At 62.9% G+C, this 26,420-nt stretch overlaps 2 protein-coding genes across 4 annotated transcripts; one reads left to right on the plus strand and one right to left on the minus strand.

The window, feature by feature from the left end:
• The first annotated feature begins 1,386 nt into the window (after positions 1-1,386).
• On the plus strand, positions 1,387-14,285 carry PHC2 (polyhomeotic homolog 2). 3 transcript variants are annotated; one of them, XM_080379605.1, is made up of 15 exons: positions 1,387-1,568; positions 4,611-4,798; positions 4,891-5,049; positions 5,310-5,387; positions 5,482-5,643; positions 6,567-6,671; positions 6,756-6,969; positions 7,644-7,978; positions 8,682-8,841; positions 10,296-10,504; positions 10,615-10,743; positions 10,880-11,016; positions 11,092-11,233; positions 11,327-11,633; positions 11,708-14,285. In XM_080379605.1, the coding sequence occupies exons 2-15, from the start codon at positions 4,655-4,657 to the stop codon at positions 11,860-11,862; spliced, it is 2,436 nt and encodes an 811-aa protein (XP_080235731.1). In that variant the 5' UTR covers positions 1,387-1,568; positions 4,611-4,654; the 3' UTR covers positions 11,863-14,285. The 3 variants fall into 3 exon arrangements, with proteins under 3 accessions (XP_080235731.1, XP_080235733.1, XP_080235732.1); XM_080379607.1 differs by having other exon boundaries at positions 1,389-1,568; positions 11,384-11,633; XM_080379606.1 differs by having other exon boundaries at positions 1,390-1,568; positions 10,615-10,744; positions 10,902-11,016.
• Positions 13,956-25,309, minus strand: ZNF362 (zinc finger protein 362). Its single transcript, XM_080379608.1, is given in 11 exon segments — positions 13,956-15,294; positions 16,063-16,221; positions 16,341-16,419; positions 17,290-17,514; positions 17,620-17,653; positions 17,656-17,940; positions 18,061-18,307; positions 18,454-18,517; positions 24,250-24,334; positions 24,442-24,543; positions 24,546-25,309. Coding segments are annotated over 11 exon segments (1,470 nt in total). The 5' UTR covers positions 24,619-25,309; the 3' UTR covers positions 13,956-15,177.
• Positions 25,310-26,420: the final 1,111 nt, after the last annotated feature.

Consider the following 26,420-nt stretch of genomic DNA (forward strand, 5'->3'; position numbering starts at 1 on the left):
CAGAGCAGATATTTTTATTTTCCACAGCGGGGTGGTGCAGCCAGGCTCGAGGCGTGGCCAGCATCTCCAGCCGGGCGCTGTGCACCTGCACCGCATTGATCTCCCAACGGGTCCAAAGTCCAGCTCCCGCCACAGCCTCAGAAAGACAGGGATGAACCCAGCATCCAGCTCCATCCAGCTGCAGAGAAATGGGGGGGGATAACTGCTGGCCTGGGGCCTTCGGGTTTCTCCGGGGCACCCCAAATGAAGAGATGTTAATTAGGCAGCAGCTAATGAGGTGTGATTAATGGCCCAAATTCAGCACCCAGACTCCCTTCTGCAAACCCCATCCCCACCAGCAGCTCTGTCCATGTGGTTCTGGGTGGGCCTCGGGGTGATGCTGCTTGGGACATGGGGACAGGGGCAGGACCCCCACCGGTGTGATGGCCTCCTGCGCCTGCCCGGCCCCTGCCCCCCCAGCAGCTCCCACAGGGACCACAGGCAGCACCGGGGCCACCATCCCTCTGGTGCAGCATCCCACCAGTACCAGTGCCAGACACCTCTGGGAGCACCCCCGGGTGACCCCTGGCAGTGGGGACACGGGGACTGGTGCCACCACCCCTGTACCGCAGCATCCCACCGATATCAGCCCCAAGTGACCCCTGGCAGTGGGGACATGGGGCCCGGTGCCACCACCATCGTACTGCAGCATCCCACCGGTACCGGCCCCGGGTGACTCCAGGTGTCCCCAGGCAGGGGGGACATGGGGACCGGTGCCAACACCCCTGTACCACAGCATCCCACTGGTACCGGCCCCGGCTGACCCCGGGTGACCCCTGGCAGCGGGGACACGAGGACCGGTGCCACCACCCCTGTACTGCAGCATCGTACCGGTACCAGTCCTGGGTGACCCCGGGTATCCCCTGGCAGCGGGGCCACAGGGACCGGTGCCACCATCCCTTGTGTGCAGCATCCCACCGGTACCGGCCCCGGCCCCGGGTGACCCCGGGTGACCCCGGGTGACCCCTGGCAGCGGGGACACGGGGGCCGGTCCCCCCACCCCCGTACCGCAGCATCCCACCGGGACCGGCCCCGGGTGACCCCGGGCAGCCCCGGGACCGGTGCCGCCCCGCCCTCGCCGCAGGGTCCCGCCGGTCCCGGCCACCCCCCTCCTCCCGAGGCGCATCCGCAGCGCGGGGCGGGCTCCCCCTCCCCGTTGCTACGACGACCCCCCTCCCCTCCCGTTGCTATGGCGACCCCACTCCCCCCCCCCCCCCCCCCCCCCACGTTGCCATGGGGAGCGCGAGCGGCGGCCGCCGTCGCGGCGGGCGCGGGGCTAGGTGGGCGTGTCCGGCGGGGCGGGCGGGGCGCTGATTGGACATCCGCGCCACGTGACGCGCGGAGGAATGCAAATGAGTTATGGCATCGGGCCGCCGCGCCGCCGCCTGAGGGAGGAGGGAGCGGCCGCGGGCCCGGCCCCGCCGGCACCGGCAGCGGCAGCGGCAGCGGCCCCGGGACCCCCCCGCCCGCCCCCGGAGGCGCCAGGGCCATGGCCGTGGCCGGCGGGAGCCGCTCCGCCCCGGCCGCAGGTACCGCGCTGCCCGCCGCTACCGGGCCCCGGCGGCTTTGTCTGGGCCGGGCCGGGGCCGGGAGGGGGGGCGGGGGGGTGAGGGGGGGCCGCGCCGCGCATGCGCCCCGCCGCCCGCCGTGCCTCAGTTTCCCCACCCGCCTGCCCGCCGCCACCGGGCCGGCCCAGACCCCGCCGGTGGCCGTGTGCCCCCTGCCCGCCGCCACCCCGCTGTACCCCACCCCCACCCGTGTGTGCCCCCCCCCGCCACCCTGCGCCCCTTCCTCCAATTCCACACCCCCTGTTGCCCCTCCCCACCCGCCGCTATCCTGCTTCACCCCTGCGACCATCCCCCCTTCTACCCCCTCCAGCCACGATCTCCCACCCCCCACCCCACCTTGTGCCCCCACTTTCTCATTTTACCCCCCTTATTATCATCTCCCACCCCCCTTCCCATCCTATTTGGCCACTTACTGTCATACCTGCCCCCCCCCCCCCGTGCTATCCCACCTCCCCACCAGCGTTTTCCACCATCCAACAACCACATCCCACCCCTCACCATCATCTCCCACCTCTGCCTTATTTTGCACCCCCTTTTTATCCCCCCCCCAGTACCATACCCTGCTGCTACTAGTCTCTCTACCCCCTGCTGATTTTATTTGCCCCACATCCTAGCCCACCCCCCATCACATCCCACCCCCCCTGTGATTCCCCCCCCCTAGTTTGGGCTCAGCTTGGGGGACTCCGGCTCTGCAGCTGCTCCCCTGGAGCAGTGGGACCCCCACGTGCTCCCCCAGCCATGGTGGGTCCTGCCATTGCCTGGCGGTGCCGGGATTCTTCCCCTTTTTTTTTTTTAATTTGGGTGGGTTTAGTGGTTTTGGGGAGGTTGCAGGGGTTGGGGGTGGGTTTCCTCTGGCTCAAAAGTGAGGTGCCCCCCTGTGTCACCCTGGTGTCCACGGGGGTTTGGTGTGGGTGAGGGCAGGGGGCTCAGCCCCACATCAGGTGAGTGGTGGGTGCTACCGGGGGCTGCCCGGGCCATGCTCCACTTGAGGGGATTGGCTCAGGATGGACCCAGAGTGGTCCCTGTGGTGGCCCCATGTCACCCTGATGCCACCAGGGTCTTCGGGGCGTTGGGGTGTCCAGCAGGGGAAGGTACTTCCCAAAATTTCTCCGGCTTGTGATGGACACATGCCATTGGGCAGACCCAACACTGGGAATTGTCATGGGCCACGTGCAGGGATGTCACATGAAGCAGTGGTGAGGGCACATGCACATCCCACCTCACGCTTCGGGGCAGCAACACCCTCAGGGGACACAGCCCCATGGGTCACTGGGGCCAGGGACGTCACCTCTGTCATGTTCCTTGGGTGCCATGCCGGGGCTGGAGGTGGCTGGTATGGTTTGGTGGGGCCATGCTGTGGTGTGGCCACCAAGGCCACCTGCCGTGGCCACCAAGGCCACCCACCATGGCTGCTGTCCATGGTCTGCAGCACCCCACACTGCTGTCCCTGGTCCTGCCACGGTGGCACGCGTGGTGGTGGCACCCATCATGGTGGCACCCATTGCCTGGCAGTGCAGGGGCTCAGCTGGGGCAGACGTCATGGGCAGGTGACCAGAGGTCCTTTGGTATGCACAGAGCCACCAGAGCACGGTGGCCGTGGGTGGCTGCTGGTGACCATGGAGCCTCATGGCCACCACGGTGGTGGTGCTGCCCGCAAACCCCCTGCAGCCTCCGCAGCACCCATCCGTCTGTCATGTCCTCCTGTCCTTTCGTCCATCCCTCTCCTACCATCGAGTCGTTCCTCATCTTCCTCCCATCTGTCCTTCCTTCCAGCATCCCTTCATCCCTCTCCTTTGTCCATCCTTCCTTCCATGCCTGCATCCCTTGCCTGCGTCCATCCGGCCTTCCTTCCATCTGTCCATCCATCCTCCCTTCTGTCTGTCTGTCTTTCCCTCTATCCCTTCGTCCTTCCCTTTCCTCCCTTCCATCTTCCCTCCTGTCCTTGGTCCCTTTCCTTCTTCCCTCCATCCTTCTGTCTGTCCATCCTTCCCCCGCCACTTCCATCCCTTTCCTCTTTCTGTCCATCCTTCCCCCCATCCTTGCCTGTCCGTCCTTCCGTCCCTTTCCATCTGTCCTTCTCTCAGTCTCTTTCCTCTTCCTGTCTGTCATTCTGTCCCTCCTTCCGTCCTTCCCTTCGTCCCATTCCTACTTCCGTCTGTCCTTTCCTACTTCCATCCCTTCCTCCCTTGGTCTCTCTACTTCCTTCTGTCCCGTCCTCCTCCCGTCCATCCCCCTGTCCTTTGTCTCTTCCCTCATTTCCGTCCATCTGTCCCTTCATCCCTCTCCTCCTGTCTGTCCCTCTGACGTCCCTGTGTCCCTGCCTCCCAGTGCCCCTCTCCCCATCCCTCTGTCCGTCCCTCCCTCCCACCATCCCTTCCCTGCCCCTGTCCACCCTGCCCGCCCTTCCTTCTCCCCCTCTGCTAGGACTCCTCCCGCCTCCCCCTCAGCACTCAGGGCAGGATGTGGCCCCAGCCCCCTTCGCCACCCCTTTGGCGGGGGAGGATGGACCAGGGGGCCTCCTGCCTTCCTCCTCCATCCCGCCATCCTCCTCCTCCCGCTCCAGTGAGGCGGGGGAGTCGCAGCCGTGGCCCCCCCGCAGCCGGGGGTCTGGCAGGCAGGAAGCAGCAGGCAGGGGGCCACAACTCCCCTGGGGCCTTTGAAGTGCGGCAGGACCAGGACGGCACAACCCCGGGGGTTTTAGCCGCGCTGGAGGTACCAGGCTGGGCGCCCACGCGGGTGCCAGCCCCCTCTGCCCCTGGCTGACACCCATGGGTGCATCCTGAGGTGGGCGATGCTTCACCCTGGGAGCCCTCAAAGAGAGGGGTTTGGGGGGGTCTTATCCCCATCCCAAACACCCGGGGGGGATGCAGCAGCCCCACGCGCCCATCGGCACAGGAATGCCAGCACGCTGGCCGCGACCCTGTGCTGAGGCTCGGAGCAGACGCCGGGTGCCAACTTAGGGTGCCACAGGATGCTCCCTCACTCTTTGTCACCCTGCCCCAGCTCTAGCCTGACCCCGCCGCCTCGCAGCCCCCCGGCAAACCGCCATGGAGAACGAGCAGCTGCCAGCACCTCCGCCCGCCAGCAGCACCGGCGGCACTGCCACGACGCCCAGCAGCACCGGCACCGCCCGCCCACCCGCTCCCCAAATCTCCGTCTACAGCGGCATCCCCGACCGCCAGACTGTCCAGGTACGGTGTTTTGGGGGGCTGGAGACTGGGGAGGAAGGGCAGCGTTTTGGGGTTGGGGACAGCCCAGGAACATGTTTGTAACCCCCAAAAAGGTGATCCAGCAAGCGCTGCACCGGCAGCCCAACACGGCGGCGCAGTACCTGCAGCAGATGTACGCGGCACAGCAGCAGCACCTCATGCTGCAGACGGCAGCGCTCCAGCAGCAGCATCTCACCAGCGCCCAGCTCCAGAGCCTGGCCGCCGTCCAGCAGGTACGGCACACCACCCCCGGGGCACCCATGGGTGCTGCGACGTGGCAGACCACCCCAGGGCACCCATGGGTGCTGCGGCATGGCACACCACCCCATGGGTGCCGCAGTACGGCACACCACCCCAGGGGCACCCATGGGGGCTGTGGTGTGGCACGCCACCCCAGGGGTACCCACGGGTGCTGTGGCACAGCACACCAACCCAGGGGCACCCGTGGGTGCTGCAGTGTGGCACACCGGTGACATTTGGCTCTTCTCCCCAGGCCAGCCTGGCGGCAAACCGGCAGAGCGGCTCTTCGGGCGCTAACGGTGCCCAGCCAGCACCAGCGCAGCAACCCACGGTGAGTCCCCTGTTCCCTCCGGCACCCATCCCGCTGTCACCCACTCACTGATCCAGCATGGCACCCCAGCCTTCTCCCACCACCCTGTTTGCAGATCAACCTGGCGACATCGCCGGCAGCCGCACAGCTCCTGAACCGGGCGCAGGGCGTGGCCCCCGGTGCCTCGGGCATCGCACAGCAGGCCGTGCTGCTGGGCAATGCCGCCTCGCCCGCCCTCACCGCCAGCCAGGCCCAGATGTACCTGCGGGCACAGATGGTGAGGGCCCCCAGGGTGCCATGGGGGGGATGGGGGGCTTTGTCCTGCTGTGGGGTGGCCAGGACTCGTAGGGTGTCCATGGTCCCATTGCAGGGTGGCCAGGACGCCATAGGGTCCCTGGTCTTGGGTACCCATCGTTCCGCTGTGGGGTGCCCAGGAGCCATGGGGTGCCCATCATGCCGCTGTGGGGTGCCTGGGACCTATAGGGTGCTTGTGGTCCTGCTGCAGGGTGGCTGCAACCCTATAGGGTTCCTGACTCTGTAGGGTGCCCGTTACTGTGCTGTGGGGTGTCCAGACCTATAGGGTGCCTGTCATCCCCCTGTGGGGTGTCTGGGACCTATAGGGTGCCCGTCACCCCACAGTCGGGTACCCAGACCCCATAGGGTGCCTTTGCCCCACTGGGGGTTGCCAAGACCCCATAGGGGCCCCCCACTGTGCTCATGCTGCATGGACCCCATAGGGCACCCATCGGAGCAGCGTGGGGTGCCCTGAGGCCACGGGCTCACTCACCTGTTGGGGGGTGCCCAAATCCCACAGGGTGCCCCCCACCCTCCTGTGGGGTCTGAGGACCCACAGGGGAGCCCCCCTTGCCACACTGCGGGGTGTCCACACCCCATAGGGGTGCCTGGACCCTGTAGGATCCCCCCTGCCCCACTTGGCACCCACAGACCCGCTTGGGGGGGTGTCAGGACCCTATGGGGGTGGGGGTGTGTCTCCCCCCGGGGACACCTAGATCCTATAGGGTGCCTGTCCCTTGCACGCACGCCTCCCGGCACCAGCAGTCCCTGGGGACACACATGTCACCCCACCCGCAGCCCCACACCCCATGGGTGCCACCCTACAGGGACACAGAGCGGGGGGACACGTAGGGTGCCACCCCCCTGTATCGGGGGGGCCACACACCCACTGCCCGTGCCCCCCAGCTCATCTTCACGCCCACGGGCCCCGTAAGCGCCGTCCGGCCTGAGAGCCCTGCGCCAGCACCGCCGCCAGCACCGCCACCTGCCCCGCCGCCTGCTGCCCCACAGGTGAGCGCCCCCGCGCCCCCCCCACCCCGCCAGCCCCCCAAAATCCGCCCCCTCCGGGACCCCCCTGACCCGCTGCCATTCCAGGTGCACAGCCTGGCCCTGCGCCCCACCGGCCCCCACCTCCCTGCCCTGGCCATGAAGCCCCCCGGGGGTGCCCCACCCCGGGCTGGCCCCCCTCGGGGTCCCCCGCCCGACCCCCCAGCTGAGCACCTCAAAAAAGCCGAGGGGCCTGACGCCCGCACCCACCCTCTGGCCCGCGCCGCTGCCCCCACCACTGCCCACCCGCTTGTCACCCCAGGTAAGTGCTGCGCCTTGGCGGGGGGCGGGGTGGGGGGCACCCGTGGGTGCTGGGGGAGTTACAGAGTAGAGTGTTCACTCTGAAACCTAATAATGGTTTTCTTGCCCCTACATGGGACTGGCAGCCCCGTCTACCCACCTCAGGGGCACGTCACCCCCGCCTCGGGTGCTCAGAAGGGGCGGGGTGAGCACAGTGGGTGCAGCTGAGCAGCCTGCGGTGTGTTCACTCTGAAACCTAATGATGGCCATTGCTGGTGGTTGCTGTACGTTGGCACCTTGCCTGTATTAGGGATCTTGTGGGTCCACACGTTCCCTCAGGGGCCCTGCCTGGGAGGGTCACAGCACCCATAGGGTCCTGGGGCCCTGTGGGGTGAGCCCCTGCAGGGGGTGCGGGGGGCTGAAGCAGCGAGGGTGTGGGCTAGGGGGCCCCATGGGGTGATGGAGCCTGGGGGTGCTGTGGTGGCTTCCAGAATGGTGACCCCCACCTGAGCCCAGCCGCCTCGTGCAGCAGCAGCGGGAGCTGGCAAAGCTGGTTGTCAGTAGGCACCAGAGTGAACAGACGCTAGCGTGAAGAGCAGCCTTGCAGCCTGGGGGAGGATCGTGGGGGTGGGGTCTGTTGGGGCTGAGGTACCAGTGACGAGGGGGGGTCCCTGTCCCCCGTCGCTGTCCCCGCAGCCTACACCCCGCTGCAGCCCCCCCAGTTCCTGCAGCAGCCGACGAAGCCAATGCAGCCGCAGCAGCAGTTCGTCATCCAGCAGCAGCAGCAGCAACAGCAACAGCAGCAGCTGGCACCCCGCGGGCAGCCCCCCCCGGGACCCCCTACTGCCCCCCAACTCCAACCCCTGCCCCCCGCCAGCCCTGGCCCGGCGCCCCCCCCCAAAGCGGGGGTCCCCCAAGGAGCTGGGGGCGAAGGTGGCCCCCCCAACGGTCACCCCGGTTGTCACGCTGCCCCCCGCAAGTTCCAGCATGCCTCCGCCGTCATCCTGCAGCTGCAGCCCACCGGTGCCACGGTGAGGGACGTCGCCCCCAGCGCCCCTGAGCCCCCCAGCACGGGTTGGGAGGGGGGGGGCCGTGCATGGGGGGGCTTGGGGCCCCAACCTGTGTGCGCACACATGTGTGTTTGCATGCACACGGGCGGCTGAGGTGGGGTGTGCAGGTGTCCAACCCTGGCACGTGTGCTTGAGCCGCGTGCCTGCATGCATGTGGGTGTGCACACACATGCCAGGTTGTGCATGTGCATGTGTGTCTGGCCCGTGCACACGCATGTGTGCGAGTTGGCTAGATTCATGCACGTGTGCATGTGTGTCTGATCCATGCACGTGTGCTCAATCTGTGTATCTGCCTGTGTGTGCATGCGTGTGCCCTATCTGTGCACATGCGCATATGCACACATATGCATGTGCATGGTCTGTGCACTTATGCAGGCATGTTTGCATGATGTATGCATGCATGTGTGCACCTGGGGGGTGCATGTCCCTGATCAGTGCACACGTGCTTGATCCATGTGTGTCAGATCATGCACACATGTGTGCACAGGTTTGCTGGGTACGTGCACATGTGTGTGTGCATGTGTGTCTCTGATCCATGCACACGTGTGCACACTCACACCAGATCTGCGCCCATACGTGTGCATTGGATCCAGCCACGTGTGTTTGCAACCACACACGTGTGTGTGCCCTGACCCTCGCACATGCGTGTGCCCCTGCCCTACAGCCCCCACTCGGGGTCCCCGAGGGCGCCCGCAGGGACCCGCCGCCCACCCCGAGGAGCGCCGAGAGCCCACCCGCCGCCCCGCTGCAGCCCCCTGCCCTCTCGCCGCCCGCTGCCCCCCCAGGCCCTGACACCCCTGAGGGCGAGCGGCCCCCCACTCACGGTAAGCCCCACGCCCCTCCCCGACTCCTGGCACCCACCCGTGGGGTGAAGCTGCCCCTCCACCCTGGTCACCCACTCGTGGGGGGGAGCTGCCCCCCCCCCTGTGGGCACCCACTCGTGGGGTGAAGTTGCCCCCTCCACCCCGAGCACCCACTCGTGGGGGGGAGCTGCCCCGCCTCCGCCACCCCCCGGCACCCACTCGTGGGGGGAGCTGCCCTCCCCTCTGGTGACGGGCGGCGGGGGAGCGCTGAGCCACGGGTGGGTGCGGGGCGGCGGTTCCCTGAGCCCACGCGTGCCCGTGGCGCCGCCCCACAGGTGACACTGGGGAGGGTCCGCGCTGCCTGCCGGGCCCCGCACACGGGTGTCCGCGGGGCTGGGGGGGGCGCCCACCCCCGCGTGGGCACGGCGGGGGCCGCGGCTTGTGCGAGGCCCCACCTCTTTCCCCGATGTCCCGCCCCCTGGCGGCGTGGGCGCGCGCGCGCGGCGGCAGCCAATAGCGGCGTGGCAAGGGGGCGTGCCCAGCGCCAGGCCCCGCCCTCCCCGCGCAGCCGCTGCCGCCGCCCCGGCCCGGCCCCGCCGCCGCCGCCGCCGCCGCCTTTGTCCCCGCTCCGCCGCTGCCGCCGCCGCCCGCGCCGCCTTTGTCCGCGCCATGGGGCCGCCGAGCCGCTGAGCGCCGCCGGTGAGTGCGGCCCAGGCCCGCCGCGGCCGCCCCGGCTCAGCTCGGCCTGGCCCGGCCCGGCTCGGCCCGGCGGGGCGGCGGGCGCTGACCTCACTTCCGCATCCGCCCCCCCGCACCCCCCCGGTCCCGGCTCCGCAGCCGCGGCCCGGGCGCAGGTAGGGGCGGGCAGGAGCGGGCTCCGCCGCCGGACAAAGGTGGCGGGGCCTACCGGGGCCTAGCGAGGCCTGCCGGCGCCTCCCCGGCGCTTAGCGGACCGTGCGGGGGCAGTTGAGGCCTTACTGGACCTTACTGGGGGAGGTGGGGCCTTACTGGGGTCTAGCAGGCCTTACAGTGGTAGATAGGGCCTTACTGGGGCGTACTGGGCCTTACTGGGGCGCGTATGGGGGCTTTCCGGGGTAGATGGGGGTCTGCTGGGGTGTACTGGGGTCTGCTGGGGTGTACTGGGGCCGTACTGAGAGGTGCTGAGGCTTTACTGGGGGTCCACTGGGCGTCCCTGGGGGCTCCTCGGGGGCTGCCGGGGTATTTGGGGGCTGTCCGGGGTCCCCCTGGATCTTTTGGGGGGGCCTGGGGGTTCCCCAGCCCACTGCTTTCCATGATACCGGAGGGCTCATGGGGGCTTACTGGGAGCCACTGGACCGCACTGGGAGCGGCAGCAGCTGCTCCCCCTCCCGCCCCCCCCCTTCCCCAAAGCAGCCCAGCTGTATGGTAATAGAGGCCCCAGCGTCACCACCGGCGTCACCGCGTCCCCCGTAACCAGCCGTGTCCCCCCCGCGCAGAGCCGCCCGCCGACCGCCTTCATGCTCAGCCCCAGGCCCTGGCCAGCGTTCCCGGCATGACCTCGGGCACCGGCAGCTCTGCCTCCACCGTCGCCGGCGCTGCCCCCCACAATGGTGAGAACAAACCGCCCCAGGCCATCGTGAAACCCCAGATCCTCACCCACGTTATCGAGGGCTTCGTCATCCAGGAAGGGGCTGAACCGTTCCCGGTAACGTATCCCCCCATCCGCATCCTTTGGGCTTCACGGAGCTGGATATCGGGGGGGGGAGGGGGGATTGGGGGGTGGGGGGGGCACCCACTAGTGTTTTCCCGTCCCAGGTGGGGCGTTCCTCATTGCTGGTGGGGAACCTGAAGAAGAAGTATGCGCAGGAGCTGCTGGCTGAGAAACTCCCGCAGCAGGACAACACCACCACCACCGACTCCGAAATGGAGGAACCTTATTTACAAGGTAGCGCTCGGCCCCCCCGAAACGCTTGCCTCGCCTAGGGGGGTGCAGTAAAACTGCCCCCTCCCCCAGCCCTGCTAAGCCAGGTGATGTTTTGGGGGTCCCCCGTGGCTGAGCTGGTTTGTGTTTCTCTCTCTGGGTGTCCCTCCGCGTCCCCCAGAATCCAAAGAGGAGGGGAACCCCCCCAAACTGAAGTGCGAGCTCTGCGGCCGCGTTGACTTTGCTTACAAATTCAAGCGCTCCAAGCGCTTCTGCTCCATGGCTTGTGCCAAGAGGTAACCCCCAAAAAACCAGCACCGCAGCCCCCCTGCCAGGATCCGGCCCCTCTCTCACCCCCCTCCCTCCCGCAGGTACAACGTGGGGTGCACGAAGCGGGTGGGTTTGTTCCACCCTGATCGCAGCAAGCTGCAAAAACCCGGCGGTCCCCCCCACGGCCGCCGTCGCACCTGCAAGGGGACATTGCCCACCCTCAGCAAAGACACCAAGAAGCAGGTGAGGGCTGGGACCGGGCAGGATTTGTCCCTGCATTCCGGGTGACACGCACACGCGGGTGGGCTCTGAGGCCGGTGCTGCTCCGTCCTGCAGCCGCCGGTTTCTCTCCCGCCGGGTTCGGTGCCTCTTTCCGTGACGGCGTCGTTGCAGCTCAACCACAGCCAAGAGGATTCGAGTCGTTGTTCGGATAACTCGAGCTACGAGGAACCGCTCTCCCCCATCTCGGCCAGTTCCTCTACGTCCCGCCGGCGGCAGGGCGAGCGAGACCTGGAGCTGCGCGAGATGGAGCTGCCCGACGTCCACGTCCGCGACCTGGCCAGCATTGGCCATCGCTTCCTCCCCAGCGAGCCCAGCAAGTGGAACGTGGAGGACGTCTACGAGTTCATCCGCTCCCTGCCGGGTGAGGAATCCTTAGGGATACCCTGCGAGGAGTTGGAGGGGGGGATTTTTCTGAGTGTAGCCCCCTCCCCGCAGGTTGCCAGGAGATCGCGGAGGAGTTCCGGGCGCAGGAGATTGACGGGCAGGCGCTGCTGCTGCTGAAGGAGGATCATCTCATGAGCACCATGAACATCAAACTGGGGCCGGCCCTCAAGATCTACGCCCGCATCAGCATGCTCAAGGACTCCTAGAGCCGGTTGGGTGGGTGGGGGGGCACCCATGGGACCCCCCCTAAACCCCTGCCCAGCTGTGGGGAGGGGGCTTGGGCAGGGCCGGCGGGGGGGGAGCCACTTGTGAGCACAACCCAGTCCTGGGGCGGCCCCTCCCCGTCCCCGGGGTGTGTATATAGCCCGTAGCTATAGTGTCCCCCCATATGGGGGGGTCACCCCCCCCTTCTCCGGCAGGGAGGGGGGGTCCCCGCGTCTCCCCCGTGTCTCCCCCACACCCCCTCCACAAAACGGCAGGGCGAAGCAGGACGATTGCCTTAACGTGTGCCCCCTCCCCAGCTGAGATTTGGGTTACCGGCCCCAGGGGGAGTGACCGCCCCCGGCGTGGGGGGGTGGGGGGGCACATCTCGGGGTGCCTGGGCACAGAGACAAAGCGTCACCCCCCCCACACCCCACGCTGGGCTCTTTTGGGGGCACCTTAGTAGAGGATGGTGGCGGTGGGGGGCCCCCCCAGGCAGGTAAGGACCCCCCCATACCCCCCCCCAGGCCACCACGGTCTTTTTAAGAAAAGAAATGGAAAAAAAAAAAAAAAAGAAAAAAAAAACACACGGACCCCACACACCCCTTTTTTTTCCTGGGTTTTTGTTTTTTTGGGGGGGTTGGGGTTTTTTTTTTGGTTTTTAATAAACACTGGAAAAGATTAAACCTTGGGGCCCCCCCACTCTTCCTCTCCTTCCCCGCCCCCCCCCCGGCCAAGTTCCTTCCCAGGTAAACTGAGGCAGCACCTTGGGGGTGTCCCCATGCACCACCGAGGGTGGTGGGATGCTCTGTGGGTGACGGGGACGGGGCTGGTGTCACTCCCCCGGTGCCCTCCTGGCCTGGATGACCCTGTGGGTGCCTGTGCTGACCCCCAAGTGTGTGTGGGGGGCGGGGGCTGAGGTGTTGTGTCCCCCTGTGCCAGCTCCCTCACAGGAGCTGGTGGTGGAGGTGGGACCCTCCACACCTGCAGGGTGACCCTGAAATCCCAGCGCTCGGGGCTGTGGGGCCCCAAAGTTCGTGAGATGGGGAGGGGGACTGGAAGGGACACCCACAATGGTGGCACCGTGGTGGTGGGTCTGTGGGGAGGTGGTCCTGGAGCTGGTGCCTGGGGGGGTGACACATCCCTGGAGCTGGTGGGGAGGTGGCCCCAGGGGTGGTGGCCATGGGGAGGTGGCCCTGCCACCAGTACCCACCGCAGTGGCATATCCTGGAATCTGGTGTCCATGGTGAGACGTCCCCAGAGCTGGTGGCTGTGGTGAGGTGTCCCTGCTGCTGGTGGCCATGGTGGTGACATGTCCCTGAAACTGGTGCCCATGGTAAGGTGTCCCAAGAGTTGATGGCTGTGGTGGTGATGTGTCCTTGAAGCTGGTGGCCATGGTGGTGAGGTGTCCCTGGAGGTGGTGCCCATGGTGACGCAGCCATGGTGAAGTGTCCCCAGAGCTAGTGGCCACAGTGAGGAGGCGCCCATGGGGACATGGCCCCAGTGAGGTGTCCCTGGAGGTGGTACCCATGGGGACATGGCCCCGAAGCCGGTGGCAGCACTCCTGCCTGTGGTGACAGTGTCCCCAGCCGTGGTGGCCACGCTGAAGTGTCCCCAGGGCCATCCCTAGCTCAGGCCACCCACCCCCTGGGGCCCTGACCCGCCGCCTTCGCCCCAGACACTGGTGACCAGTGACACTGGGGCCACCCCACCATGGGGGGTGGCCCCCAGCTCCTCCCTCCCCCCCCCCCCCCCCCCCGCGGGGATCCCCCCGCGCAGCCCCCAGCCCCACACCCCCATTTCCACCAGAAATCATTTTTCTACCTTCCGCCACACAAAAACGAGAGATATTTTCTTAATTAATTTTTTTGTTGTTCTGTTTTTATTCTTTTTTTTTTTTTTTTTTTTTTTTTTTAAAGGGGCACCAGTTTGGGGGGGGGTGTCACTCCTTTTCCACACCTCAAACGTTCCCGGTGAGGCCGCGGCTGCCCCCCCCCCCCCCCCCCCCCCCCCGGCTTCTCCGTGAACCACAATGCAAGACAGCGGGGGCGCGGAAAGGGCTTTTTTTTTTTTTTCTTTCTTCATTTTCTCCTCTTTTCTTTTTTTTTTCTTTTTTTTCTCCTTTTTTAATAAGGTAAGAACTAGCTCTAGGGACGCGTGGCCTGGATTTCCATTGAGGAAAATAAAAAAAAGCCCCAAAACTGGGGAGGGGGGGTGTGTGGGAAGGGGAGGGGGGGTGTTAAGTGTATAAGAGGCGTATTTACACGGTATTAACATGCTGACAAAAAAAGATTACAATATTGAGTATCGTACAACATCGAGAGGGGAAATGAGGAACGGGGGGGGGAAATAAAAAATAATGGGGTGGGGAGGGATTAAAAATTAATAAACAGAAGGTAAATAAAACACCCTGGCGAAAAAAAAAAAATAAACCCAAAATAAACAATGAGTTAAGGCTTAAAAAGTGTATAAAAAAATAACACAGTTAATATCCAAAAACAGAACCAAAGAGTACAGAATATAGATGAGTTTTTTTTGTCGCGGCTCTGCGGGGGGGGCACGACCCCCCCCCAGATCTATACATGGGTTTATGTACAGGCGCCTGGGGCCGGCAGGCACAAGGCAAAGCGATTTAACCCCCCCACCCCCCAAGACGGATTTTGGGGGATCCTCGGGATGGGGGATGTTGGATCCAGCCCCGGAGGGACACGGCTCTGCCCACCGGCTTCTCCCTCAAAAGGGACACCCCCCACCCCCCCCAAAAAAAAAAACCCAACCCCCCAAAAAACCGACCGACCACCAAACCCCCAAAATTGTTAAAAATAAACCCAAAACGTCCCCCAGGAGGTGGCAGCCGCCGCGGTCCCTGGCCCGGGTCCCAGTCCGTGAAGGGGGAGTGGCAGCAGCGAGCCCCCCCCCAGCTTCCTTTTTCTCCATCCACGGTTCGTTTTGGGTCTTATTTCTGTTTTTTTTTTTTTAGCAGCACCAACTTCTTGGCCAATAAATATATATATATATTTGTATCCAAAAAATGAGAGGAGAGGGGGCAGGGACTCGCAGGAGGGGGAGAAACATCCCCCCCCCAGTCCGCCGTGTCATCCCCCCCCTCCAAAATAAACCAAACCGCCGAGATTCAAAGTGCTCTGAAACCGTCTTTGGATGTCACCAAACCTGCGGGGACCCGGAGCGAGGGGGGGACACGGCCCCGGGCACGTCCCGCTGGGCTCCCGGCCAGGGCTGGGGTGCTGCGGGTGAGTCTGCTTCTTCCTCCTCCTCCTCCTCCTCTGCGTGGGGGTGTCCCCCCCTCCCCAATTCCCCGGTTAGATGAGGGAGATCCGTACGGGAATGCCAGGTGACTCCGTCCTCTGCGGCGAGTGCTGGCTGACGAGGTGCTCCACCACGGTGTGTTTGGACATGTGCTTCATCAAATAGGTCTCCTGCGGGTGGAGGAGGAGGAGGGAGGTGAGCGGAGGAGCTGGGGCGGGGGGTGGGGGGGTGGGGGGCAGTTTTGTGGTTCAGGGTGGTGCTGGGGGTAGGTGGGCGGTTTTGGGGTTGGGGTTGGGGTTGGTGGTAGAGGGACGGGTTTCAGGGTTAGGGGGGCTTCGGGTGTAGGCAGGTGGGTGTGGGGTTGGGGGTGGTGTTGGGGTTGGTGTTGGGGGCGGTGTGAGGGGTAGGTGGGTGGTTTTGGGTTTGGGGGTGGTGTTGGGGGTAGGGGGCAGTTTTGGGGGTAGGGGGGTGGTTTTGGGGTTGGGTGTGCTGTTGGGGGTAGGGGGGTGGTTTGGGGAATGGTTTTGGGGGTAGGGGGCAGTTTCAGGGTTAGGGGGCAGTTTTGGGGTTGGGGGGGTTCGGGTGTAGGCAGGTGGGGTTGGGGGCGGTGTTGGGGGTAGGGGGTGGTTTGGGGGTTAGGGGGGGTGGTTTGGGGGACGGTTTTTGGGGGTAGGGGCGGTTTCAGGGTAGGCAGGTGGGGTTGGGGTTGGGGTAGTGTTGGGGTTGGGGAGTGGCGTTGGGGTTAGGTGGGTGTTTTGGGGTTGGGGGTGGTTTTGGAGTTAGGGGGTTGTTTCAAGGGGGGGGGGCAGTTTCGGGGGTAGGTGGGTGGGTTTGTGGTTGGGGGGTGGGGTTGGAGGTAGGGGAATGGTTTTGGGGTTGGGGGTGGTTTGGGGGTAGGGGGGTGGTTTTGGGGGTGGGAGGCCCGTGCCCCCGCTCACCGAGGTATAGGCGCGGCCGCACATGCTGCAGCAGTAGGCCTTGGCGTGCTTGATGGCGTGAGCCGAGAGGTGGATCTGCAGCGAGGCCGAGTCCGTGTACGCCCGGTAGCAGTTGGGGCACTTGTAGGGCTTGTCCTTGTTGTGCTGTCGCTGGTGGGACTGCAAAATGGCGGGGGAGGGGGGTTACTGCAGCCGCCCCACGCTGGGCCCCCCGCAACCCTGGGGGCCGGGGCTCCTGTCCCCCCTCCCGGGGTCCCCACCGCCACGCCGGCGCTGACCTGGAGGTTGGAGAGTTGCGTGAAGGCCTTTTCGCAGCCGGGGTGCGGGCACTTGTAGGGTCTGTCACCGGTGTGGATTCTGGGTGACAGGGAGGGGACGTCAGGTCACCGGCCCCTCTGTGCCCCCCCTCGCAGCCTCACTGGGGACCAGCACTGCTCCCCTCGCACGGGGAGGGGTCACACCAGGGCATCCGTGTCTCATCGGAGGAGAACCAAGGGGTTTGGAGGTGACGAAGGTGGTGGGGACGACGATGTGGGCACACAGAGGTAGTGGGGGATCACGAGGGTGGTGGGGACGATGAAGGTGCTGGAGATGATGAGTGCGGTGGGGATGATGAAGGCAGCAGGGACAAGAAACATGGCATGGACAGATGTGGCAGGGTGAGAAAGTGGTGGGGACAATAAAGGTGCTTGAGGGGATGAGCATGGTGGGGACCATCAAGGTGCTGGAGATGATGAGCGTGGTGGGGACAGATGACCATGGTGGGGGACCATCAAGGTGCTGGAGATAATGAGCATGGTGGAACAATAAAGGCAGGGGAGAGGGACTGGCATGGTGGGGACAGATGACTGTGGCGAGACCAATGAAGGTGCTGGAGATGATGAGCGTGGTGAGGATGATGAAGGTGCTGGAGATGATAAGCATGGCGAGACCCATAAAGGCAGAGGGGAGGGACTGGCATGGTGGGGACAGTTGACCGTGGTGGGGTCAGTGAAGGTGCTGGAGATGATGAGTGTGGCGGTGACAGTGAAGGCAGTGGGGACAGACTGGCATGGTGCAGATGGATGAGCGTGGGGAGGATGATGGTGACGAGGACAGCGAGCACTGTGGGGACAGTGAGCATGGCACGAGAGATGCAGGGTGTGCGCCCCACCACCCGCTAAGGGAAGACGGGGCTCAAGGCCCCCCCCAGACCCTCCTGGCCCCGCAGGGATGCCGTGCCCTCACCTGGTGTGCTGCTGGAGGTGGGACAGCTGGCGGAAGGACTTCTCGCAGTAGGAGCAGTGGTAGGGTTTGACGCCCAGGTGGATGCGCAGGTGCTGGGCCAGGTAGGAAGCGTTGGCGAAGGATTTGGAGCAATGGGGGCACTTGTGGGGCTTGGCCTCTGTGTGCGACTTGGAGTGGATCTGCATCTCCGACTTGGTGAAGAACGTCAAGGGGCAGACCTTACACCTGGAGGAGGGTGGGGGGAGAACCCCGCAGGGACCGGGCTGGGCTGGGTGGGGGGGGGCACCCCACCATCGCCCCGGCCCCCCCAGTGGGTGGGTGGGTGCCTACCTGTATGTCTTCCCCTCTTTGGCCGTCTCCCCGAGGCCAGGATGGGATAGGGCACCACCAGGACCGGCGGTCCCGAGGGGTTTTCTGCCTTGATCTTCTTACGGCCCCGTTCGGCCTTGGGTGCCCCCAGCAAGCCGTGGCCCTGGATTGTCTTTATGGAGTCGAGGAGGGGGGGGCTGGTGATTCCTGAGATTAGGGTGGGCGAGGAGGCGATGAGGCGGCTCTGGCTGGTGGAGGTGGGAGTCGATGGGGTGGTGGTCCCCGTCCCCGTGCTGGATTCTGAGGTGCTGACCACCGGCGCGCGGGACGCCAGCCCCAACCCTGGTGGGCAAAGAGGTGGGGGGTGAATTTTCAGGGGATGTGCCCTCCCCTCTTCTCTCGCGGCAGGGTCCTGCATTGGGGGAACCCTCCCCCCTTGGCGTGGACACTCAGCCCCAGTACCTGTGACGGTGCTGGTGGCTGGTCGGGCGTGCAGGGCCACATCGGGCTGGGGGACGGCTTGAGGGTGGAGACCCGGGACCTGCTGCAGTTTGGGGAGGGACATGATGGACTGGCTGCTTTCGGCGGGTGAAGGGGGCACCAGGAGGGGCTGCTGGGAGGCCACCGAGGTGGGGGGCAAGTGCGGGGGTCGGATCTTCTCCGCCATCAACTGCTCCTTGATTTTGTTGATCAGGACCAGGTTGTCCAGCTGGTGGGGGTGGAAAGAAGGCAGAGAGGTGGGTCAGGGCAGAGGAACCAGGACCCCCAGCCTCCCCTCCCTGGCGTCGTCCCTGTCCATCTGCCCTCCCTCCTCCCCAAAATCCCACTGTCCCGGCACGGGGGGGGGGGTCCTACCTGGCTGGGCATGGCTGGGGGGGGTGGCCAGAAGTAGGGGTTGTTGAAGCGAGGCTCCGCCATCCTGCTGGGAAAGAGGGGGGCAGGTTATGGGGAGGCACCGGCCACCACACAGATACCCCCACCTCCCACCTCCCCTTGGGGGCTCAAACCCCACCAATACCATCAGTCCTCCCCCCGAAACAACACCCAGGCTCTGGAAGAGGGCAGGGAGCAGGCAGGGAGCAGGCAGCACCAGGGAGATGCCCAATCATCTTCCCAGCTGGAAAATTCCTGCAGGATCAGGGTGACACCAAGCACCCGCCTGCCCCGAAGACCCCGCAACACCAGCAAGCACACTGGGAAGCAATTTGGCAAGGGGCAGGGGCAGAATTTGGGGAAAATAAAACCAAATCTCCGAACCCTGGAGGTATTGCTGCTCCTCCAATATCTCCAGGAGGGATTACAGAGGCGGACGGGATGCTGCTGCAGGAGAAGGCGAGCACAGTGGCGGCACATCGAACCCAAAGCCAAACCTGGCTGAATCCTCCCCTCAGAAAAAATAAAAAAGCCACCCCTATTCCTAAGCAAAGCGACCCACAACATCCAGGAGCAGCTCAGCAGGAAAACCCAGCCAGGAGATTTTTTGGGGCCAGGAGATTTATAGAGACACTTAAACACATTGGGAAAATTAATTCTAAATCCATCTTTGGGTAATAGAAAACATCTGAAAGGGGGACGGCGAGAAAACAACACAGGCGTAATGGCCCGGTGTAAAAGAGCATCGCCACGCCGGCAAACCTCATTACGGGGGTGTCCGAGGGTAAAGCATATAAGGAACTCCCATAGAACGTATAGGAGAGGGCCCCCAGGAGCTCTGTAATATAAACCAGGCCACAGCCAGCGTCCTGGGAGAAACTAGACCAGCACCTCCAGCAAAGCATGTCCCCAAAAGCCCGCGGGCTGGCAGGATTTGGGGGCGAGGCACCGATGGGAGAGCACTGATGGCTGGGGAAACTGAGGCACGGAGAGCCCCAGGTCCTGGCCATGGGGATTTGGACACAGTCCTGCGTTTGCCAGGCAGCCTCCTCCCAACACCACCGGCACTGCCGCTGTCCGGGAGCATCCCTGCTCCCACAAAAGAAGCGCCCTGGGAATGGGATGGGGCAATGAGCCTTCCTCCTCCTCGCACTCACTCACTGCCCCTACATTTAAATCAGACCTTGAGCTCTCCGTAGGTGGGTGGGCAGCACCCAGCAAAAGGGGGTCCTGGTTCCACCAGGGACTTCGCAACCGTACAGCCATCTCAGCCTGAACAAGAGCCACAGGCTGGACCCCTCCAGGCTCATTTTCACAGGAAACTGAGGCAGAGAGGAGGAGACTGGCCAAGCCTTGCGATACAGAGCAGCACGGCACAAGACAAGGCGCGTTTTTGGGGTGACTCAGACCGATGCACTGGCAGCTGCAGGCAGCGCCGAGGAACGGAAGCCATTTCACGTGGCAGACCCCAACACCGCAGCCAGGCCGGGAGACCACCCGGACACTTGAGCACCCTGACTGGCTTCAGAAATCCCCCCTCCCTGCCTCCAACCGCTCCGCGTCACTTCCCGGCTGCCCATGCACCGATTTCAGCTTTTTCCAGTGAAAGCAGACCCAGATCCTCACAATAGCCCCAGGCACGATTGTTTTCCCCGTTTTCTCTTCGTCCGCTGCATTTACCCCCATCTCTGCGGTGCAGGCAGGCGAAAGGCAGAGCCAGGAGTCCTCCTGCTCTGCGCCATGCCTGTGCACACAGAAAGGGAAATTGCTGGGGCTATTAAATGCGCTTTCCCATACGCGTACACGCCCGCCACCGGCTATTTTATATAGATTATATATGTACCCGCATGCCACCCACGTTGTGTGTTTACCCACCGGCTACGTATATATATATATATATATATATGATCACTTGGGATGATGAGCATGGGATAGGGGGCTCCGGGGTGAGGGGATGACGGCACAAGGGGCCAGTGCACGCAGAGATGGGGCCAAAAGTGGAGGTTGTGGCAGGAAAAAGCCCTCGTGATGGAGACAGGCAGGGAAGTGGGCAGCAAGCAGGCAGGGGAGTGCAGGCAGGAGGGCTCTGGGTCTCTGTCGACGCGGCCAAGCACCCCAGCACCAACCCCACCACCCCGGCTCGGCCGGCAGCAGTCCCACGGCATGGGAAAACAGGAAACCGGAGCTATGATTAGAAAAGGGTTTTTTGGAGCTGCTCCCCCATCACAGCAGGTGCCCTGCGACCTCCGTCCTTCCCATCTGCCTGTCCATCCATCCCTCCGTCCTTCTCCCTGTCCCAATGGCACGCCGGGCTCCGTCAGAGCCATCAGCGGCACCAAGAAGGATCAAAACCACTGGCGTGGCTCCCAGACCATCGTCGGGACAGGGCACGAACCACTACAGACAGTCCCAGGACCTCTCGTGCAAAGCTGGAGGTGGAGTTGGCAAAAGGCACAAAGGGCATTTTGGGGAGGAAAGCGCAAATATCGCGTGTATCTTCCCCCCCGCCTCCACCTGAGGAGGTCTTATTATATAAATAATATATCATTTGCAAAACCGTCGCACTCGGAGCTTGACGAACCTGCCCAGAATAAAGAGGAAAGAAATGGTCGGCGTGCCAAAAAAAAAAAAATACAAATCCTTGTTCCTGTCCCGATGTAATGTTATAAATTGTGCGGTATTTCATCGGGAGCAGAGGGAGCGGCTTCCCCCTCTCCCAGAGCTGGGATGGCTGGGGGAGGGAGCGGGAGGGGATAAAAAGCAGATGGAAAAAAAAAAAACAACCCATACATATATAAAAACTCCCTTTTTCTATATTCTCAGCTAACTATGAAAAATGGAAGCTGACATGCAGCAAAGAAAAAAAAAAGGAGAAAATCCATTAAAATGGAAATTATGAAGGGTGGGGAATGCTGCAGTGCATCTCCCCCTGGCGCTGCGGGACCTGGCTGTGTGGGGCACGGGGGGCAAGTGGGGCAAATTAGGGCTCTCCATGCCTCCCAGTTTTTGGCTGGGCAGGGGGAAACCCCCCCTGGGTAACAGACCTCCAGCAGCACGGGGTCCTGTGGTCCAAACCACAGGGTGGGAGAGCCCCTGGCATCCTCTGCAGGCACCGGATTTGGCCCACTCTTGCCGAGCGGATGCCAAAGGTTGTCCCGGGGCAAAAGGGTGGGTGCAAAAAGCGTCGCAGCCGCCCGAGTGGGCATGGCTGGAGGAGAGCGATGTCGGAAGAGCAAGCAGAAAGATGCGCGGAGCCCCAAAAACAGGGGCTGAACCCTGAATTCCCACAGAACGACATGGTACCCAGCATCACCGCTCAACTGGGCGAGGGGGGAAGCGGCAGCATCTCAGGTGACCCTAGAAAGACACAAAAACCATTGCCTCCGCACCCACAGGGAAGGAAGAGAGCTTGAGAAGCCAGCAAGCTGGGGCGAGGGGGGATGCCGAGGGGGATAGGGGTGCGGCGGCGGCAGCAAGGGGTCGGCGGTGACGAGATACGGTTGGACGCCGGTGTTTTGGTACTCACAGGCTGGCCTCAGAAGCCAGGTGGCCGCAGCTGCCTGGGGAGACGTGTCGATGAGGCTCCAGATTGATGGGAGGTAGATGATGGCACGGGTGGGCACGAGCTCACTAGAGCCTTCCAACTTCCTACCCAACTGCCGCTAAGTCAAGCTACAGTTCTCTAGGGAACGCCTCTACCTTGGCAGCCCTCTCTGTCTCGCCTTCGCTGAAATAAAAAGAAACAAGAGATTTCTTTTCACGGCACCGCCGAGAGAAAGGGGGCAGCTCCCAGGTACCAGCAACCCTGAGGACGGCGAGCGATCACCGACCCAGTACAGCCAGCAAACGGGGGGCTGGGAGGCGAGGGGAGGGATTTGGGGCGACCAGAGTGGCAGTTAAGAGTGTCTCAACGTGCCCTCGATGAAGTGAGAAGCTGAGCCCTCAGGATCCCCCAACCGCAGTGTCCTGTCCCCGAGGGTCCCAGCGAGAGCATCAGGGCAGAGATCCCACGCCCCCACCTCCATGCCAAGCGGCGAGCACAGGAAAGCCAACGGCGGCCCGACACGACGCAGCGGGCGAGAGCCAAGCGGGGTGGAGGTCCCCTGCGTGTCCCCCCCGCCCCAGCACGCCCTCGCCACCACGGGACAGACAGGGGACAGTGATGCTGGTGTAGCCGTGCTCCCGCCACCTCGCGCAGCTGGGGAAGGGCAGAACCCAGCTCTGCCTCGTGCCGTGCCTCAGTTTCCCCCCAAAACACAAGGCCACGGCCCCTCTCCCCTGGAATTTTCCCCCCACGTCAAGTGGGGAAGCAGGATTTGCCTGGAGCAGGAGGGTTTTTCAAGAGAAAGCGAGTGCCCCTCCACAAAACCGCCATCCCACAGCCGCCAGGGTGGGAAGCAGCATCTACCACCATCTCACTCGCATCCTCAGGGAACACATATCCCTCCCCACCCGGACTGTCCTCATCCGGGAGGGATTTACCCCTAAGCAGAGGTGGCAGAAGGCAGGCAAGGCCGAGGAAGCAGAAACGACAGGCAAGACCCGAAATCCCCATCGCTTGAGGGGGGGGGGGGGCAGACCGCGCGCCAGAAGAATTCACCCAAGATGGAACCAATTAAACCCCACGTTTCCGCCCCCCGAAGGGCTGTTAACTGGTGTTTCTCCTTTGGATTTTCAGCAAAACCAACCCAAAATGAGCCTCAACGTAAACCCCACTCTGGTATGGGGGTCCCTGCATGGGAAAGGGGGCGCACGGGCACAGGGATGACGAGCCAAGCACCGGCAGCAAGCAAAAGGGGAGGCAAAGCCACGCCAGGGACCACCACGGGATCCATGTGTCCCCCCGGGATGAATCAGGAAGGCAACGCTGCCAAAAGATGGGGGGCCAATGTGGCGCAACCCCAAATCCTCAGGGCCAAAACACCGTCTGTCTGTCCTGTCACTGATGGGACCCACTGAAGGGGACATGGGGACAGCCCGCAGGGAAACCTGGCGCCCGTGGGGTGACGGTCACACCAAACATGGGGCCCACGTGTCCCCCAAAACACACTGTTCCCCAGCACTAGGGGGGTTACCTGCTTCCCCAGACCCCCAAACACACCCACCCCCCTAAAAGAGACCAGCCGGACATCCTGCAAGGCAAAGCTAGTGCCCACAAACCAGCCAGCTCAGGGGCAACCAGCCCCCCACGACAGCAAGGCAGGGGGGTCTGGAGAGCACCCATGGGTGACACTGCCCACTGACGGGTGGGGAAACCGAGGCACAGGCGGCTTAGCAGGGGTTCACCCCGAGGAGGTAGCAAGCACGCACCGAATCCAACATGCACTTGTCATGACATCGCACCCGCTGACCAAAAATCCACATTTTTTACAGAAAAAAAATAAGGGGGGGTGTCAAGGGAGAAGAAGATTATTTTACGCATACAAATACACTCTCTTTAAACAGAAATTTCAAGTGATGACACTTACACCGTGAGCAGGGTCCCCTCTGCTGCCAGATCTGGTCCCCTCCCCGCAGAGGGGGTAGCCAGGTGGCTCCCTGTGCCCCCCAAAATCCTCCAGGGAAGGCCAAAATCTGCCCCCGCTTATATAAAAATATATATATGCACATGATAATACCTATATTATGATGTGCGTATGTATTATTTTTATACGCATACATCTAATTACATGCACACACATCATTAAGCACATATACGTTATTTTACGATGTAAATATATAATATACAGGGGTGGGTTTTTTTCCCTCCGGTCCCCTCAATAAAGCTGGCATGCCCACCTCTGCGAGTACTGGCGTTGCTTCCCCTTATCCGCGTCCATCTCCAGCTCTAGCTGAGACCGGGTGCTGCACGCGGGGCGTTTTTCTACGGGGGGACAAGGAGGACAACTTCACACACCCCGAACCCACCGCCAGCCCCCGGCGCGCGAGATCCCAGAGCGGAGGAACAAAAGCGAAGCGGCTCCGACCTACCCGACCCGTGGGAACTTGGGGTTTTTCCTGAAAATAGAGAGAAAAAAAAAAAAAAAAAGAAAAAGAAAAAAAAAAAAAAGCAATGTGGTTTTTCTTTTTTTTAGCCCAGCTCACCCCCAAGCTGCCTGCAAAGCCAAGGGATGGGGAGCTGGCTGGAAAATCGGGGCTGAAATCCATCCCCTCGCCCCGGACCCTCCGCCTCTCAGCAAATTGCACGCCGGGAGGGACCAAAAACTTTTTTACCTCTCTGCTAAAATATCACTTTATAATCTCAAAGGCCTCGGGCTTGAAGCCGCTATTGCCTGCTCCATCCTCCCCAGATTAAAAATCCCAGCTGATGTCCGAAGGACCGTGGGACCAGGGAAAAAAAGAAAACCAAACAAGGAGCATCCTCCGACCTTGCAGGGAATTTGCTGGAGAAAACGAAATAAAAATCTGCAAATTAATCATTCCTGGGTTAAAAAGCATCTTCGTCCGGCTTCACCGCAGCCACGCCGGCTCTAAGCTCCCCCCCGGGGCCCCCGACGTGGCCGGGAGATTATGGATGTATAAATAGTATATGGCTAAATATACGTCCAGGCAGACAGACAGACCTCTCTAAGCACCGCCACGGAAATTTGGGTCCCTCGCTAAGGCTGCCGCATTCCTGCCAAAGCGCGATGCAAAAATATTCCCCCGTTAGACCTTCCAGCCAGCGAGACCACTTTCTAGACAAAACCGGTTAATGCGGAAAGAGAGGAAAGGAAGGGAAAAAAAAAAAAAAAAAGAAAAAAAAAAGGGGGGGGGGGGGAAGGAATAAAAATGGTAATAATAGTAATAATAACCAAACCCCCCCCCCGCGCTTCTTCCGCCACCCCCTGCGTAAAGAAAAAAAAAAAAGCCATGAATAAATAAAAAAGCAAACCTCCCCCCCAAACATGCAACATCCACAAAAATAGGTACGTTCAGCTGCAATTAACTTTTCCATTAGACCATCCAGAGGGAGAGAAAAAGAGAAAATCCAGCGAAACGGGTATTTTCCTGGATGTTCCCCCCCTTTTTTCCCCCCTTTTTTTCTCTTTCCCCCCCACTTTTCCTTCGTCCTCCTCGGCAAAGCGGGGGGGGTGGGGGGTGGGGTGGAGAGTGTAAAAATAAAATAATAACAATTAAAAAAAAAAAAAAAAGAGGTGGAAAAAAGGCGAAGTTTGGCGTTAAGTGAAGTTGAAATCCTCGACCTGGGAGGGGAGATGGGGGGGGTGGGGGGTGGCCTTTTTTTTTTGCAGACAAAAAGCCGGGGGATGGGTATGGAAGGGGGGGTTTAGGGGGGGGGTTTGGCCCGGCCGGGAGCTTCCCCCCCCCCCTTCATCCGCCGCCTCTCCCACATTCTCAGACGGTTTTATTAAAATTCGCAGACAAAAGGAAAACAAAAATGGCAGCCCCGGCTTATTTTTAAAACGCTAGGACGGGGACGCCATATTCTGCAGATCTGCGAGGAGGGGAAGGAAGGGGGGGGTGTGACGAAAAAAAATGTAAAAAAAAAATAATAAAAATTAATTTAAATTAAAAAAAAAAAAAAACGAAACGCAGAGCAGGGGGGTGTGGGGCCGCCCCCCCCCAATCGCACCCGAGGGGGGGGGGTGGGGGGGGTCTGAGGTGTTTTGGAGGAATGGATGTGGGGGGGAAAGGGGGGGGGAAGGAAGGGAAGAGGAAAAAGGAGGGGGGGGGGGGGGAGAAAAAAAAAAAAAAGACACTTCCTATACCAACAGCCATGCTGCCCCCGCCGCGTCCCGCCGGCTCCGCCGCACGGAGGAAGATGGGCGCCCCGCGCCGCCCGCCCGCCCCCGCGCCCGCCCCCGCCGCCCGCCCAGCCCCGGGCCCGGCCGCGGCGCCGCCTTCCCCCTCCTCACCCGGGAGCGGGGTCCCTCGGGGTCCCCCCGGCACCCCCAGGTCTCCGCAGGCCGCCGGGGGCTGCTCAGCCCGCCTGCGTCCCCTCGGCCCCC

The sequence above is a fragment of the Falco punctatus genome (assembly GCF_963210335.1).
Source record: "Falco punctatus genome assembly, chromosome: 3".
Classification (NCBI taxonomy): Eukaryota; Metazoa; Chordata; class Aves; order Falconiformes; family Falconidae; genus Falco; species Falco punctatus.